At 39.2% G+C, this 15,556-nt stretch overlaps 1 protein-coding gene across 1 annotated transcript; it reads left to right on the plus strand.

Moving 5' to 3' along the window:
• Positions 1-8,287: 8,287 nt before the first annotated feature.
• LOC140927080 (inactive phospholipase C-like protein 1) lies at positions 8,288-15,148 on the plus strand. The gene is made up of 11 exons (XM_073376743.1): positions 8,288-8,420; positions 8,745-8,792; positions 9,497-9,547; positions 10,088-10,159; positions 10,599-10,712; positions 11,324-11,392; positions 12,178-12,231; positions 13,011-13,046; positions 13,656-13,712; positions 13,874-13,969; positions 14,703-15,148. The coding sequence occupies exons 5-11, from the start codon at positions 10,683-10,685 to the stop codon at positions 14,757-14,759; spliced, it is 399 nt and encodes a 132-aa protein (XP_073232844.1). The 5' UTR covers positions 8,288-8,420; positions 8,745-8,792; positions 9,497-9,547; positions 10,088-10,159; positions 10,599-10,682; the 3' UTR covers positions 14,760-15,148.
• Positions 15,149-15,556: the final 408 nt, after the last annotated feature.

Raw genomic sequence — 15,556 nt, forward strand, 5'->3', positions numbered from 1 at the left:
GGTTAATTTTTTTGGGGAAAACCTCTCGAATTTCTGCCAGTTGACTCTCGTCTTCAATTGTGATCTGCGATAAAATTTTCAAACACTGACTAGAATTCTCTTCCTCGGTAAGGTTACAATTTCTACATCAGCTTCGTTCTCATTAAAACAAAGGTAGGTTAAAATTTGGAAAGACAAAGTCAACATACCAGTCAAAGGAGGATTATGTAGTCTTCCCATGATGCATTTCGCCGTAATATATTGTCGAATTGGTTTGTGGCGTCATCATTTTAAAAACGGAGGGTATGGATATTTTCTGGAACTACGCAATTCGGAAAAAAAAATTTCTCCAGAGACTTCATGGAGCACGAAAGATTGTGTGATCGATGCCTATTTAGCCTGCGAGCAAGCTCTCCTATTTGGGCGAGCGAAGCGAGCAGCGCGAGAAGGCGCGAGCGAGCGGCGAATGCGCGAGGGGCCGGCAGTCGCGTCTCCTCTCGCGTGCCTCTCGCGCGTGTACTTTTCACGATATCCCCCAAATGGAGAGCTTGCTCGCAGGCTAATGCTTATTATTTTAAATGATTGTTGACAAGTTTGCCCCGACATACTTGTATAACATGACACCTCTCAAATGATCACGCAATTCACAGCTAACTGCAGAAATCTTGATGTACTGCGTTGTTTCTTTGTTAATTGTTCGTAAATGTCTATAAAAAGGGGAAAAATATCTTGTTTTTCCAGTTTGTTTCTTCCTTTACATCAAGACGAAAGATGATAATAACTTTATTTATCCATCTTTTAAAAATATATACAATGGATTTACAATACTATAAAATGCTGTCAAGTGATTATTCTAATAAAGAAAAGTACTAAAGAAAAGTAAGTAAGTAAGTAAGTAAGTAAGTAAGTAAGTAAAAATAACAGATCATTAAAGGAGTCTTGCAGCTCTTATGTTATGAATGAATTTGCATGTCTTTGTGTCCCTGACTTTGGTATTGCTACTTAACCTGGTTTGAATGTTAAGTTATAGCCTTAGCTGGTATTTGGCTTGGTGAGAAAAATTTGATTTGGGTGGTTAATATCATTCACAATTCTTTCTAATTGACGCTTTGTCGCTACGTTGCTGTCCTCTAGCGTTGGAAGGGATGTTCTTGGTATCTCAAAGATATCTAGAGCACCATTTAAAGACGAAACATCAAATTGACTGGGACTCTGCGACATATATAACGTATTCTACAGACTACTATCAACGTCTTACTTTAGAAAGCTGGTTTACTAACTTAGAACAAACGCCACTGAATCGTAGCCAGGAGTTACCAGCGCCTTACAAAAGGCTTATTGACGAGATCAAGCAAAACTAAGTACGAGAGAACGACTGGAGAACTGACAATTTGACTAACAATAGACGACTGTTTAACTGTGACAATAGACGGATCGAAACGCACCAATTACTGATTACGAGTCTTCATAGCCAATACCATCACGGCTTAACTGGCAGACGACCAATAGCATCGCGACGTAATTGACAAATCAGATCAATAACCAGAGTATAATACCCGGGTATAATACCATCAACTGACGTGATACAACTCACTTTGACTCTGAAGATGACTACCGCCCAGGTTGTCGAAACGTCAGTCACTGTCAACAACAACAGTCCTATTCGGGACTACGTTCACCCGGTCGATCAAACTCAACCTACTTTTGGTTTTATATTTAATGATGTAAAGCCACCGCCAAAGGCATTTGCTGCGAATTTGGTGTAACACGAATCCGACCCCAGCTATGCGGGTTACCCCATCTTGAAACGTTTACGTGGCAAAATTTAAACCCCGGCTGAGAGGGTTACCCGGTCTGCCAGACTGGGTAACAAGCCTGGGTGGGTCACCTCGCCTACCATGTAAACAGGCGTGATCAAATTAAAATTATATTTAACAATTATTCCTCGAGCCCGAATGGGGCTCTGAGTCAATAGCCCATTCGGCCTTCGGCCTCATGGGCTATTGACTCAGAGGCCATGAGGGCGAGAGGAATAATTGTTTCAGTAAAATCCAACTAGTTGGTCAAAAATATCGAGATAAAAAAAATTTTAGCCAGTTAAAGTTAGACTTTAATCCTTTTTCTGCTGCCAAAAAACGGCGCTTTTCGCTACTAGTGGGCTATAACATATAGCCTAGTAGTAGCTCAACCAATCAGAACGCAGCATTGATAATAGACCACTAGTTGGATTTTACTAAACAGTATTATCTGGACAGGCGGGTTACTTCTTCTAAGTGGGTAACCACGCCTACCTGGGATCGTCCACCTTCATATCAACAGGCCCTTATTATATAGCTACCAACTAGGGGTACCTTCCGGCAAGTGCCAACGAGGCGAATTCGTTTATCTTTTGTGGAATGTGCCTATTCAGATCTTCGCGATATTTCTTTTTAATAATTTTAGAGGTTTACAATGGATTCCGCTATAGAAAAGGATGGCACCCAACTTCAAAACAACAAGTTTGGCACACTCTAGGCTTTCACTTTTATTAAACAATAACAACATAGGTTGGAGCTTTGTTGGTAAATATGAGCAAGTTAGCACTTGTATCAAAACTATAAACGTTAGAAAGAAAAATATAGTTCAAATGAGGCCTTTGACTGCTGAAATGAAAAATAATAATTAAATTCCGAGCAACAGCTTCATTAGGGATAAGAAAAATATTTCGCGTGGTAATATACATAAGGAAGAGTTGGTGTAAAGTAAAATATGTGAGAAGCGCAAGAATGGGGCGGAAAGTATCAGAGGTATAAAAATATAAACTTAAATAAAATACAAAGATCTAATGAGCGAGTGTCACAGGAAAAAGATTCTCTTGAAAGGCATAATGATAGTCTTCAAAACAAAAGGTCCGCAAATTCGTTGCATTCCTCATGGGAGTTTTGGGCTGTCTCAAAGTAAATCAAAAAAACATGCTGGTTGACGAAATCTAAAGACATGAATAAATTCCAAAAAAAGGTCCGCAAATACGTTGAGGACTGGCTCAATGTAAATCGATCTGCGAAGAACACGCTGGTTCTGATATAAGTCTTGAGAATATAACCCTATGTCTTGATCAACTACCGCTAAAAATTCAATTCACAAAGCAAAAGAGAACACGGAAAACCCTGGTTCTGAGTCGAGAAGCGAACACGCTACCTCATTTTAAATCGAGCTGCAAAGAATAAGCTGGTTCTGACAAAAATTTGAGCGTAAAACCCTAATTTATAAAGCAAACCAGAGCATTAATTGCCCTTTCAAACTAGAAATCGTACTAGAGCTTGCTCACCTGTTAGGTCCTCTTGAACAGACAACGAACAGCTGTACACTGAATCACCCAATTTTGGACCACGAGTTTTAAATACAAGACCATGACGTCACTATGCAAATATGGGGTCTTACTTACACCCAAATATGGTCAAAAATGCAAATTTTAGAGGGTTACGCAGAATTTGAGAGTTTTTGCCTACATCGTGCGGGATTATAAATCTGCCGCCGAGGCAACCTCGCTTCTTAGCTAAGTTGCATCCGTTGGCAATGAAGTACCAGGTGAGCTTTCGCTCGAAAACCTGATATCTTCACACTTACTTGAAAATAACATGTTATTTTCACACGTGTAAAGATGACCATTGCTACGGTTGCATGGTAAATAGCGCTTTACTCAGCCAAAAAATGTTAAAGAGAAATGGTTTAGTATTTCATTGGTGTTTATATACTGAATACAACATTACATGGCCGCGCTCTGATTACATAGGTTGCTGCCCTCGTTCGTGAAATATATTTCAACACTCGAAGAGTATCTTCGCGCGGCCATGTGATATCCTCTGTATACCAAACGTATACCAGTCGCAACTGTTCTTCTATGTTAACTCCTATTTCACCAAACATTTCAGTATCGAAAACTAAACTTATTTTCATTCCTTGCGACAGTTATTTTCTTCTTTTATCTCTTTCTCTTCGTAGAAAGATGTTGGGAAATGTGTTCATTTAGTGAAAATGTTGCCAGAAGGATAACGCAAACACTTCCCGAAGAATTCGTCAATTATAACAAGTCGTTTTTGAGTCGAGTGTACCCGGCTGGAAAGCGAGTGGACTCGAGTAACTTTAATCCACAAGACATGTGGAACTGCGGCTGTCAAATGGGTGAGTTATATTATTGGCCGATTTATGTTGCACGCTATACATGTATTTGTAGTTGAGTGTTGTATCGGATGGCAGTTCTGGGACTTTTCCGGGGGACGCCATAAATTCTTTCATTCATTATTTCATAGTAATGCCGGACAATGGGTCAAAATTCGATCCCCAAAACAGTCCCATGCTGCAGTTCGAGACAACACTGACCCAGTCTCTCGCACAACCTTCTCCTTTCACCTCACTTCAAATAATTGTCGTTCATTGATCAAACTTACGGATAGAATGTTTCCGGTCGTTCAACTCTAAGAAAGTTGTGATGGCAATGCCAAGGAGAAACTTCCTTCTTTAATCTACTTTGAAATTGTTCCAGTTTGTTTAGTGTACCTTATGTTGCGAGTTAAGGCACTTTTTCAGGTTCATAAAATTAAGTTTTGTGTCTTCGTTCTCCACAAAAAGTTGGCGTTTTTGACGTTTTCGTTTGTTGAAAAGACAGAGAAATGACCAAAATTTAAAGCGCTAGTGCAGAGCATTTTTTGTATCGTAACCTATCGTTCTGTTCTCGCTGCCTTTGCCTTTGTGATTACTTAACCTCCATGTTGTGTTGTGTAATTCTTTATTTCCCGGCTTTTTTCTTTTTTCATCTCCAGTGGCACTAAATTACCAAACGCTCGGTCTTATGATGAACTTAAATGATGGTAAATTTCTTGAGAATGGTGGCTGTGGATATGTTTTAAAACCCTCGGTCATGAGAGAAGGTAAGGAAACAACTCAACTTGATCCCAAGAGAAAATCATGGTCCACTCCGCACGTGGTTTGTCGTGCAAGTTTTGCTTTTGAGTTCTGATTGTCTTAGCAGATGCCTTATTGACGTCTTGAGTGTTAAATGATACTTGAACTCAATTTTTGTGGTTCTTCTTCAGAAGTGGCGTATTTTAACCCCAATACAAAGGATGTCATTCTAGGTATTTCACCACAAATTCTTCAAGTGAAGGCAAGTGAATAGTCTTTCTTTTGGGACGTGTGACAGTCTCTTTAGCAGTCTCTCCTAGGACAGAGCACGTTGCATCAAGAGCGTTTGTCCTTGCCAATATCCTCCGCGCAGCACATTACTTTTCAAAATAGACCTTTATCGCTTTAGATACTAAGTGGTAGGAACTGGGAACGAGGTTTGGGGGTGTGATGCGAAAAATTTAATCCAGCATGGTATTGTCCCCAATGAAATGAAAATCACTCGCATGATACCTATTTTTAAATCTGATGATCGGTCGCTTTTCACCAACTACCGACCTATCTCGGTGCTTCCCAGCTTTTCAAAATTCTTTAAAAGAGTTATCTACAATCGTTTAATGCAATATCTGATGAATTTCAACATCCTCTGTAGTAACCAATACGGCTTCAGGAAAAATCATTCCACTGCACTCAAGCGCTAATCGACTTGCATGATAAGATCTCCACGGCCTTTGACCTGACCAAGGTGAATTTTCCGTAGGTATTTTTCTTGACCTCTCATAAGCCTTTGACACTGTAAATCATATCATCCTTTTTGATAAACTCGAACATTACGGTATTCGTGGCTTAGCGCTGGACTGGATAAGAAGTTACTTTTCAAACAGAAAGCAATATGTTGAATATAATGGCCACCGTTCGTTAAGAAATGAAATCTCTTGTGGGGTCCCTCGGGGTACATTAACGACATCAAAAATGCTTCTAATCTATTAAATCTGATATTGTTCGCTGACGATACCAATGTTTTCATGTCACATAAAGATCTGAACCATCTCTCAGATATGTTAAACTTGGAGATGGACAAACTGTCAATCTGGTTTAAAGCAGACAAGCTTTCTCTAAATCTTAAAAAGACTAAATTTATGGTCTTTAAACCAAGACAAAAGCGTTCAATTTGTAATATTCAAATAAGTATAGATAATCAAAATATTGTTGAAGTATTAAAGGAGACAAATTTTCTAGGCGTAATTTTGGATGAAAACCTAAATTGGACGTCGGAAATATCACACGTTGCAAGTAAAGTTGCGAAGTCAATCGGTATAATATCTAGATGCAGCTTCTTTCTTCCTAAATCGTCTTTACGTATGCTCTAATATTCCTTAATTTATCCTTATTTTTACTACTGCAATATCGTTTGGGCTTCGACCTATAAAACCAATCTCCGCCGCCTTGTTATCCTGCAAGAGCGCATTATTAGAATTATTAATAAATCACATTTCAATGCTCATACTGAACCCATCTTTAAGGACCTCGATATACTAAAATTTAATGATATCCGTTTGCTTCAACTGGGCCAATTTATGTATTCTTGCAAAAATTCATTCTTACCTCCAAAGTTTAATAATAATTTCTCTCAAAGCAATCAATTCCACTCTTACAATACAAGAAATTCCCAGGCCTACCGTCTACCGTATTGTCGTACAAACACGTAGAAGTTTTCGCCCTTTTTTCAAGGGCCTAAGTTTTTTAATTCACTTGACAACAAGGTCATCAACTCTCAATCCCTCTCCTCTTTTAAGAAAAAACTGAAGATTAAATTATTGAGTAAGTATGAAAACAGTTCATAAATCTTTTCATCTTCGACTTTTGGCCGTCTTTTCTTCAATTGATGTGAAACAGCTCTAGCTCATACTTCGAGGAGGCCTAACCTCTCATAATCTCCTATAGTTTCTGTTAGGTCTCCTCGCCACTTCTTTTTTTCTTCTTTTCCTATTTTTTTTGTAATTATTGTGTGGCAAATGAAAATTAAAAAAGATTCAAAATTCTCACGGTACAGTGCTGTTTTGCCATGCAATGTAGTTATGTTAGGGCAACTCTAATTTATAGTTCTCTTCATTGTAAATACTAAAGTAGGATCACTAAGTTTTGCTAGGAGCTAATTACATCTGGTGTCCATCTTGTGTTTTATGTTCTTTCCTGTCCTATCAAGTTAGTCAACTCTTCTCAATTCCACCGTTTTCTTTCAATGGTATGTTATAAGTGGTCAACAGTTTCCCAAGCCAAAGGCTTGACAGCAAAGGGTGACGTAAGTTTCGGGCTTTTTTATTGGTCATGTTTATTTTGTGTCTTAACATTGTTGACCTTGCCTACGTGTTAGATGGCGCTCAAAATACTCTCAAGAGGAAAGACCGGGTACGTGCGAGGGGAGCGCGAGGGGCTCGCTAGGAAGGAAAGAAGGATCGAAGAGATAATTCCTCCTGCACCTCCGCCTTCACCTCGGGTTCTCATGCGCCTGATTTCACTTTCACAACACCTGCCTTGTAAGCTACAATCGTAACAAATTAGTTGAGACACTTACCTTTAAGGGCTTCTCTAACGTTTTTCCAACTTAAAAAGGAGAAAATATTTATTTTCTCTTCCTCACCCCCTCCATGTAATGTTGTGCCGCTCTTCGAGCTACCTGTAGATTGACTATGTAGTTGATCCGTTTGTAGAAAACAACAAACACCCCAACGTTGAATGGAGGAGGACAATTCCTGCATTGTGCTAGTTACCGGAAAAAATGACCCCTTTAATTTGTTTCAAGTCAATAAGCCTTAGTTGGGACATTAATATAACGCAAACTATCGCTATTTCGACCTAATTCGGCAGCACAACTAACCCGCAAATAATTAACCCCACACTACCAACGGCTAACGCGCTCGCTCATGCGCTCGGCTAAGACTAGCTTCAGGTGAAAGGAGTCTCATGCTTTAAAAGTAGAGAGCTTTAGATTCTAACACAAGGACGACTACAAGGACGAGATTTTCTCAGTCTTAGGTAGTGCACGCGCGTGAACAAGCGTCATTTTGGCGGGAAAACGCGATCGCCGTCATTATTCTTCAACGGGTTTTAGCGAAAATGTCTTAGTTGCGGAAACAAATTATATAATGTTAGAAGTTTAATCATTTTGCGATCGGGAGAGATCTACAGTAACCTCCTTCAATGAAAATAATCGTGCTAACTTTTCTGATTTAAATAAAAGGCACAATGAAGCTTTCCGAGGTGTATGTTTTTTGAGAATACGCGAAAAAGCTTTAAGTCAATTCTCGTCCTGGAATGTAAAGGTCTCTATTAGAATTTCTCGATTCAACTTCGGGAGGTAAAGCTGTCGCTTCAATGCAGTATACTTGCATCTACATACACAAACTGGTTTGTTTAGTAATGTATTCATTTTTTGTTAATGCTTATTCTGCATCTCAGGTTATCGTCATGTGAAACTCTTATCATCTCAAGGAGAAGTCCTAGATTCCGCCACCTTGTTTCTACACTTGACTGTCACCAATCTAAACGACGCTGTAGCTGTAAGTCTCTCCAAGCTTGGTTTAGTAATTCTCCTTACTGATTGCCACAAATGACCTGCAGAGTTCACAGTACTGAGTAGCTCAGTGTTCAGAGCATCCACTAGTGTCTGGAATGGCGTGGATTCAATTCCTATCTGGAAATCAGAAAAAACTCAGAAGTTTTTTCTGAGTTATTCTTTCCACACATATCATTCTACTTAAAATTGATTGCCATACATCTTTTTTTTTTTCACTTTGGTGTCAGGGAATTTGATTTTTCATTGATATTGTTTCTCTGTTTGGTGTGGTCTTAATTTACTCTTTATGTTGTGTTATTGTTTGCAGCAAAAACCAAGGAAAGCATCTTTAAGGAAATCGAAAAAGGCGCGTGAGGTAACTTAGCTTTCTGTTAATGATAGCAATAATAGCTAACTTGCTTCTTTGTCGTAATCCCTCAGAGCAACCCGCTCAGAGCGAGAATCCTCAGCTAAGCACTGGTTGTTGTTGTTGTTGTTGTTATTGTTTTCTCGCGAATAGTGATCTTAGTCCTGCTATTTCTCGTCTACTTACTCATATGATTTGTTTAGTTTGTTGCACACTGTGTACGCTCAATACTGGTTGCGTATTTTTCCGCGCGTGTAATGTTTTCCGCGTATAATACTGTTGTAATGCTGACCTGCGCTCAAAATGGTTCTAGTATGTTGGCGCGCGTATCACTGGTACACAGTTTTCCAATGCCCAGCGGACATGACACAAAACGCTCTGGGGACGGCACAGTTCAAATAAATATGGTTCTTTCTTCCTCTTAGCAGCAGTATACTTTAGCGTTTCTCCACGTTTAGCATTACAACTGGTATATCCACTGCTCTGCTTAGCGACCAGGCCCGGGTTGCTCGAAGCATGGTTAGTGCTAACCAGCGTAAAATACCATGGAAACCTATACATTTTGATACCTCTTAAGCCTAAACAGGCTTCGAGCAACCGGCCCCAGCCCTTTAATGCGAGTGGTTGGTGGTGAGTTGTTCCTTTCCGATATTAGTTTCAAGGATCTTTGATCATGTATTGTGTAGTGATCTGTACATTGTCGTATGTTTTAGTACACAAGTATGAAGACGGTTGGAGTCAAAGCGGTTGATGATACGTTTAAGGTGAGTAAAGTTACCTTTTACTCCTTCAACAGCCACAACATTTAACGGTGAATTTATTCCGTAACAGAGCAAGGCCCGCACTCTCCAAAATCTACCAAGCAGGCCTGGGTACTAACTCAAAGCACGCTGCTCCATTGATAAGGCACTTACAAACAAACTGACTCTGTGAAGTAAAAGCGTCTCGGGGCTTTCTCTCGTGGTTATACAGCGAAAAAAATGCGAGAAAATTTTCAGAAAGAAAGCAGCGTAAATGTTTCAGTAGAGCAATTTCTGCTAAGAGTCAAAGATAATTTAAGTCATTCATTTGCCATGTTTTTTGATTGGCTGACAAACCTGGCACTAAATTCTGAACCAATCAGAAGTGAAATCAAAACCAATCGTGGCTTTCTAATTTCTAATTTTGGCCGGCGTTGGCTAAAAGTATTTGCTGTTAGATCTGATTTTTTCCTTTAAATTCTGGGAGAATCGTAATTGGCCACGGTAATTTTGAATTCATTTGAAAGCTGCTTCAATCTTTTTCTGTTGTGTTTCTCCAATTAGGTGGCTATTCAACCTCTCAGGGATGGCACAGATCTATGAGAAAATGTCCAAGCGTCTCTTGGAAATTTCAGGGTAATTCTTTTCTTTTCAACTGATTATGCTTGGTGGCATGTCTATGATATTATGACTTCGGTCCTTATTCCAATTTATCCCTCACTGAAAAACTGTTGTAGATTTTCTTTGTACAGATCTTTAGTAATAGCAAGGGTATACTAGGAAATGGTCTTAACTGCATTAAACAGTAACGTAGTGTTTCATTTTACTTAAAATCGAGTAATTTTCGCTCTTAAATTTAAGGATTTACATTCTAACACAGCACTGCCTTCTCTCTCAAGGGGTGCGGCGCGTATTCGAGTGAATAACGTTTCCCCAGAGATCCGTAGTAGCTGAAGTTATTGCAGGAGATTGCATTAGACGAGATCAGAGTTGGGTCGTCACGCAGCCAAAATGAGAGTTTTTCTCAGTAACTACTCAGTACCCTGTGTCATTTTATACTCTGTTTTTTTTGTAGGAAGTCTGTGGCGTAGCACCCCGATCAAACCTTAAGCAATGAATCAGACTCTTGGCTTCTCGACTGGACTTAACGTCGGAATTCATGGCTTTGGGCCTTGTTATGAAAGATGAGGTACTGTTCAAGACATTTTCACTTCTTGTTATAAATAGGCCAGTTTGGAATTATCAAAATTCATATACTTGGAGAATAATGGAACAGAAATGAATGCAGTTTATCCCTAAATCTCACTTCAATGTCCTTTGTTATTCCCCTCAGTCTCGATAAGAGAAAAGGAGACCACGGTTATGTTATCTGTAAAACTGAAAAGTTGGTCATTTCACGTGTTAATTGACAGAGGACGACAGACAAAATGTACCAACAGTGTAATGCACTTGCAGAGTTGTTGTTTTGCCATCTAAGCCAAGCTATAGGTTTTGTTTTTGTTTGTTTGTTTGTTTGACGTTCCCCTTGCCCTGACTGTCGTAGTTTTTTTTGGGTCGGGCGAAACGCCGTGCTTCATATGATCCGAATTTACTGGATTACAGTTTGGGTCGACCTAAATTATCAAGTTCGCCCATTGGGTAAAACGGGCGAACATTTAAAGATCCAGAACTGGTCTTTTTTGCTGAGCCGCTTTTTAAGACAAATTAAATTGAGTTCGGCTCATTTAAAGCACGGCGTTTGACCCGGACACTAAGGTTCATATTTACTTGTTTTTCCAACGTTCATCTTTTGTTTTACAGTATCCTTTTTTTGAAGCACACGGAAGCTTACCAGAGATGTTGAAAAAAGCCCTGATAGCGATAGAGCAGGTGAAACAATTAACTTTCTTTTCCACTTTTTTCAATCCTCTTTTTTTTTATTTTTCACAAATATTGTTTCAACACAACTAGGTCAATGTTCTTGGTAGCTACTAAAGAACCATCGTATCTCAATGAGAAGGTTACAAGTTACAAGCCCAAGGTGCGGATCCAGGATAAAACCTGATCGTTAATCGATAAGCTGCACGCGCGTGCTTCGTACCGCGTACCGCCGAAATATAGGTCCGTTACGCTTTAAGTGTGAAGTGGGATATGAACGTTCGTGTGAGTGTAATCGACATATGCGGTAGTCCTGTTCATAGTCAAAGTGAGTTGTATCTCGTCAATTGATAGTAAGCAAAAAAGTACTACACCGCATTATAATCTACTATCCACTTCATGGATTAAGTAAAAATACTTAAGTTCAACAACCGATAATAGCTGAATTCGCTGAAATATCTAAAGAATAGTTCCAAACAGAGCAGTGGTTCAATTTGTTCGGCTCATGTGCTGAATAAGGTTCTATCTTGTGGATGGCGTAATTGCCTTACCCATTACCTGTCTACTGGATAGTGATTTATCCTGTGGATAATTAGAACAGGTTAATCGTTTCTGTGAAACGGTAAAAACTGGCCTGTATCGGTGAGTGGGGCATGCGTTACCGAATTCTTTGCTGGTAAATAGCCGAAAGGGACATAAAAACAACGAAATAAGCTAAAGTGCCAGCGAATTTCACCAAGAATTAAATGTCATTTTAAAGTGAAGAAAAGTTAAGTAAACGTTTATTCTTTTTTCAGGTAGTTCAAGATTCCAAAGCATTGATCGAAAATTGTGATTCAGTACACGAAAGGGTAAGTCATGCTGGATAATTTGCTCGGATACCAGTTCAGCCTTGAAAAGAGAAATTGTAAATGCCGAGGTTAGGAATGTATTCGAATAACTTGAACTACTTGCAAAATAAGACGTCACGTCTTAACCACATTCGACGCACGTATACGAAATGTAAAAGGTAAAAATAAAAATAAAAATGTTCTAGGAGTTTTAAAATCCTCGAAATATATTTCGCTCTTCGACTGACGAGGCTCGAAGAGCGAAATATATTTCGAGGATTTTAAAACTCCTAGAACATTTTCATTTTTACATTTTACATTTCGTATACGTGCGTCAGGTGGCAAAGACGTGATGTCTTACTTTGCAAGTAGTTCACTTGAAAAGAGAGCTTTTGAGATATGGGCAGGGATGATCAAGTTGGAATACGTGTGCGAGGAAATACCTTGACTAACTTTGTGGTAGGAAACAAAAGGGAACTTGAACGGTTAAACGTGTATTACGCGAACCCTCTCGATTATCGGCTTAATACAGGTCCGTTTTACCGAAAATGTGGCAAGAAAAATAGGAGTTTAGTACATCATAAAACGCACTGTGTGACTGTCTTCTTAATACAGGGTCCGCCTTCGTACAGATTGCCTCATGGAACTGATTTTAAACGTTTTAATCGCAGCAAATTATAAATGGTTGAGATTCCTAAAAAAGAAACTATATAAAAACAAGGTAGTAACTACATGATTTAGAGAATGGAAAGTCCCTTGGATTTTGTTTGCAATTATATTTTCTTTATTCTTTACCGTAGCTTGTTCAGTGCGAGAGAGCTGGCCTTGAATGGCATGTAAGTTGAATTGGTTTTTTATATCTCTTTATCTTTATTTAAGCAAAACTCAATCTAAGTACGGACTCTGAGTTTCTTTACATGAATCCAAACCAAGATTCGGAACTCCTTTGAGTCCAAACTCGAAACAGCTCACCTCAAGAGTATTATCACATGACCTTCTTTTGAGAATACAGCACGCTCAGGTAAAGAGGTCTATTCCTTGTATGTCCTAAGAACGCAAACCTTACAGATGGATTTTTTCAAGTTCTCATTGGATAAAACATCTTACGCGATGCGACTCAGGGGAAAGAATAGTTAGACTCAAACCACTCCATGGTGACGTAGTCATTCGGATGAAACGGTCCGATTTATAGAGCGCCTTGTTAATTGCCTATTGCAAGTATAGTTTGTTTAGGTTTTACTTTGTAAGATAGTTTTTGACTCGTTGTGAAAAATCATGTTACTTTGTCAGCAACCAATAAGAAGTGACCTTCGCGGACACGTTTTTCACGCGCCTAGCTCTGGTTGCGCGACCAATCTGCTTCGATATGTGTTTGGCTCATTATCCATGTGCTTTAATTAGCAGAGTGTCAGGAAAAAAAAAAACATTAAAATCTTCTTTTGCAGGAAGAATTGCACAACGCCTGTGTTAAAGAGGGGATAAAAGGAAAGCGACTAACAAAGGTAACCTTTTTGTTTCAGCGCACTCAGTTTTAGTCCATGAAGGATTTTAAACGGTTTCCTATGTTTTTGTTGTGCGGTTCAGAAATATTCGTGAAGCCACAAGGGCGGGATTTTCATTTTCCCTCGGCTTATTTTCGTTCTTTGTTTTTCTTTTCTCGCAGGCGGTGGAAAGCTTTGCTTGGAACATCCGGGTGTTAAAAGGCCAGGCAGAATTACTCTTGAACGCGAAAAGTGAATGCCAGGAATATCTTCGACAGGTGACTTAAGTTATATAAATACTATTTGAAATAGGCGTCCTTTTTCGTAGTTGCTTTATGCCTCAATTTTAAAACCTGGTTTACTGCAAAGCCATTGATGTGAAAATGATTTTCTTTGTTTGAGCGATTGAAGGGAGTTGGTGGCCGTGACAATTTCCCGCCAAAAATTGGGTCTCGCGCTAGGATCCAGTCTTCCGTCGTCTGATTGTGCGGTAGTCGTGCAAATGAAACTCATTTTCACAAGAGAGGTTTTTTCCTTGGCTTGTTTTGAAAGTGAGAGTTTTGGAACTCGGAAATGACCTATTGACATTGAAGAGGTGAAGGTTTCCCAGACTTTTCTCAGTTTTACATTTTCCCATTCTGCCATGAAAGCCTGTGATCATTTCTTGATAGGGACAAAATACACTTGTTTCACGTTAGCCATGTAATAGGATATTGATTCGTGAGATTTGACACTCGTGAACGGAACGTTAGCCTTTTAAGGTTACCTCTGTTCATTTTTCAATTTTGTGTTCAGTCACCTGGCCATTGAATAGAAGTAAGGCTGGAGGTAACCTTCTTCCTTCTTTTCATGTGCAAATCGTGTTTTTCTCATGCTAACAAGCCCGCGAACAGGATCATGTACATGTCACCTCCATCCTCGCTTCTATTCAAAGGCCAGGACACTGAGCACACAACTGTAGAATTGTCTTTTGTAGCCTCGAATCATAATTATGATTTCTTTTATTGTCAGATACAAGAGGCAACTATCTCCACCGGTCTCGTGAAATCTGTTGGGTGTAACCTCTGACTCGCCCTTACCTACTGTCTAGATATTTACCCATGTACGCTGTAAATACTTCAATAACAGTTAATGAACATACTGAAGACGCCACCGCAGTGTTCTTGGTCGATTGTGGTTCGATAGCAATTTAGATATGTCTATTTATAGTGTAGGTGTGTAATCTTTACTCTTGTCTTGCGCCGGTGTGCGTTAAATTTGTGTAACATTTCTATCCGCCTTTCGCACTGGCAATGACCGTTTTTTGGTGTGCTTGTGTACAATTAAGATTACCCAGCGTAAAAAGAAAAATCTGATGAAGCCTCTAATGATTTCAGAGCGTACTTAAAGAGTGAAAGGGATAATAGATATAAGAAATTGATCGTCAAATAAAAGAGGATTGTAAATAGCCCTTTAAAGCGAAGTCATTATTACGTCAAAAGATGAAAACGGTTCTTTCAAACATCCATAGGATCTTGACTTTTATCAAACCCGAGCTGGTAAACGGCACGTAATATGGTTTTACTGTATAGAAATTCTTCATTTCAAAATGGTGTCTCCAGGGTTTGTGCAGAGTCTTGAATTCTTGAAAAAGTCTTGAAATTTGTCCAGCAATTTTTCCGACCTGGAAAAAGTCTGGAAAACAGAGATAAAGTCTGGAAAAATGGTAAAAAGTCTTGAGTTTTTTTCAAAGCTACAACAAGTGCTTTATAAGTGAATTTTTTGTCGTTTTGGTCAAATCTTATCCAATCTCGCCCGTATGTTTGCAGTGCCTCATGAAAAAGACTTTCCGAGGTCTCTGTTGATCACCTAGTAGATAACCTTGA

The sequence above is a fragment of the Porites lutea genome, chromosome 2 (genome assembly GCF_958299795.1).
Source record: "Porites lutea chromosome 2, jaPorLute2.1, whole genome shotgun sequence".
Classification (NCBI taxonomy): domain Eukaryota; kingdom Metazoa; phylum Cnidaria; class Anthozoa; order Scleractinia; family Poritidae; genus Porites; species Porites lutea.